The 2,647-nt window shown below is 38.8% G+C and overlaps 1 protein-coding gene across 1 annotated transcript; it reads right to left on the minus strand.

The window, feature by feature from the left end:
* Positions 1 to 1,653: 1,653 nt before the first annotated feature.
* LOC117304810 (snaclec mucrocetin subunit beta-like) lies at positions 1,654 to 2,388 on the minus strand. The gene has a single exon (XM_033789422.1). It carries the CDS (start codon positions 2,386 to 2,388, stop codon positions 1,654 to 1,656), a length of 735 nt encoding a protein of 244 aa, XP_033645313.1.
* Positions 2,389 to 2,647: the final 259 nt, after the last annotated feature.

A 2,647-nucleotide genomic window follows, 5' to 3' on the forward strand; every position in this document is an offset into this window, starting at 1 on the left:
ATAAACTCACTCTTTCGTATTATGGTTTAGGAGATTAGGCTGCCACAAAAACGTGTACAAACACTATGGGATTTAGGGAGAAACAAAGAATAATAATAAAAACAATAAAAATCTAGACGAAAACAATACCTGTTCCGACGGACGGTCGGAACAGCTAATTAATACGATTTAAAAATGCTATGTCAGATTTGTGGCCAATTTGACCCAAAAATTTTGATTTAAAATTCAATAGGTATTTTGATGGGGGTAGAGAAAGATACAAGCTTTCATTTGAGCCATTGCTCGAAAAAGTCCGCCAATTATTAGTAGCAGTGAAATAAAGTGCTCAAAATTAATTTTTGTCGGGATCCCGACTTCATAAGAAACGTTTTAAATTTTTGTCATGGTTCCTGACCATTGAAGTAAAAGTTGAACCTTTTTTCGTTAGAGCGGGTGATACTCTTTGAAATACCATTCACTCAAAAAAAAAATACCATTCACTCAATGTTTGGGGCCAAAAATCTGACAGAGCATCTTTAAAGCCATTGGACCTTTTCGGTAAACAGTATTATCCAAGTCCCACACTTCGTGTATCACAACTTATATATAAAACAACAAACCTGTGAAAATTTAGGCTCAATCGGTCATCGGAGTCGGGAGAAAAAAAACGGGAAAACCCACTCTTGTTTTCGCGCGTTTCGCCGTGTCATGACATGTGTTTAAAATAAATCCGTAATTCTCGCTAACGAGAATTTATATTGTTTTACCGTTTTCTCAAAAAGTAAAGCATTTCATGGACTAATATTTCAAGAGAAGTCTTTCACCATTACCTTCTGTAAACCCTGTAAATTAATTGTAAATCTGTGAACTTTTTTTTGTTTTTGTGTACCGAAAGGGTCCAATGGCTTTAACATGTAATGGTTTTCTGTTTGTTGTTGTTATAGATAAATATTTTTAACATGTCTTCTAACCATGTTCTAATAAATGATTTTTATAATTAATAAACAATATAAACAAAATTATTGTTAATATACTAGGAGTGGATTCAGATGGCACATTTGACTCTTTAATTTCATTTTTTTTTTTTTTTTTTTCCGCCGACTGGTTTAGACCACCAAATGTGGGCGAGCTTTGTACATTTCCCTAATAATAATAATAATAATGCAGATTAGTGCTGTGCTGCTTGCATTATGTGCCCCCCCCCCCCATTTTTTGTTTTAACAAAAGCCCTGGATCCGCAAGAATGATCTACGTTTTCAAGGTTTTTCTATCTCACTTCTACACATTATTTTGAAATTACCATTCTTTGACTTTTCGTTTGGTGAATAAAATTGAAATGAAATTAATGTAAGATAATTAATTTTTGTTTCGAAGAAAAATGTCTGATCCGTGACCGACTTCAGTTTAAATATCGACCGGGTGGGAGTTCGCATGACCTGCCCTCAACGATTATATAACAAATCAGTGAGTCGCAATGTTTGATTTCGACTAGAAACTCTTTTCCCGGTTTTCTCTTTTATTAATTTTCTGTTTTCACGTGAAGCTCCAATAATGAGCAGTCTGCCGAGTTATTTCAAACAGCCCCAGGGCTTGTAAAGCAGTGTTTAGCTAAAATACGTTACCCTGCGAAATCTCAGGCATGTCCATTCGTACTTGCGTTCATTATTGCGGTTTTTACAGTTCAAAGAAGGAGCAGCCCTCAATGTTCTTGAAATCAGCGACGCCAGCCTCCAGGCGGGATGCGTTGTTAAGCTGACATATCTTGCCCTGCTGCCAGAGATTGAAGGAGTGGCATCGAGGCTCCGCCCAGCACGCCTGACCACACCCAACGACTCCCTTGGCCGTCAGGTTCTTGATGTCATGGTTGAGCAGACACCGAGATGTAAAGAGACCGTCATCGTCAGCCGTCAGGCAGTACACGGGATGAGGGACGCGCATTTCACAAGCAGCGAAAAAGGTAGCGGAACAAGGGCAATCGTCCCAATCACCGCTGTTCGACAGCATTCTGACGCAGTCGTCTGATCCTCGACAGCACCCCTTTCTCCAATTAGTGTAGTCGGAATCAACTTTCTTACCAGGGCACGACAGTTGTCTAGGATTGGTCCGATTTTCCTTGCACCCAATCCAAAGTTCAAAGTCACCTTCTTCAATTGGATTATTTTGTGTCCCCTGTCTTTTCATTTCTCGCCAAATAAAATCTTGTTCTTTTTGAGATTCAGGCATAGCAATGGCGCTTCCAGGACGATCACAAGCCCTGAACGCATCAGTCCAATTCATCTTCTGAGGCAGTAAGATGTAGCAGGAGTCTTGCCATGTCACCCATCCGGGAGGACACGCAGCTTCAAGAGTAACGAAGATGGTAAAGAGGCAGCTCAGGATAACTGTCTTCAAAGAAGTAATCTTAGACATCTTGAATCAGAACGTTGATGAAAGTTCTACCTCAGTGAGCAGTTATAATTGAGTTTTCTTCTTAACGTTTTTCTGCAGAGACAGTCACTGAAGAATCGACGTTTCAAAAGATTGATAAAATGAATTGTCAAATAATTATATGCAATGATTTATGAAACAGTTTTTGTTTACTTATTTTTATCAAAGCAACGACTGCGATGGTGTTCGTGTATCCATACACCACTTCTCAACGATTTTAAAAATTGGTCTTGTCTCTCCA

This window comes from Asterias rubens, chromosome 21 (assembly GCF_902459465.1).
Source record: "Asterias rubens chromosome 21, eAstRub1.3, whole genome shotgun sequence".
NCBI lineage: Eukaryota > Metazoa > Echinodermata > Asteroidea > Forcipulatida > Asteriidae > Asterias > Asterias rubens.

Excerpts from the sequence above, each read along its gene's own strand:
- LOC117304810 (XM_033789422.1), bottom strand. The coding sequence starts at position 2,388 with ATGTCTAAGATTACTTCTTTGAAGACAGTTATCCTGAGCTGCCTCTTT.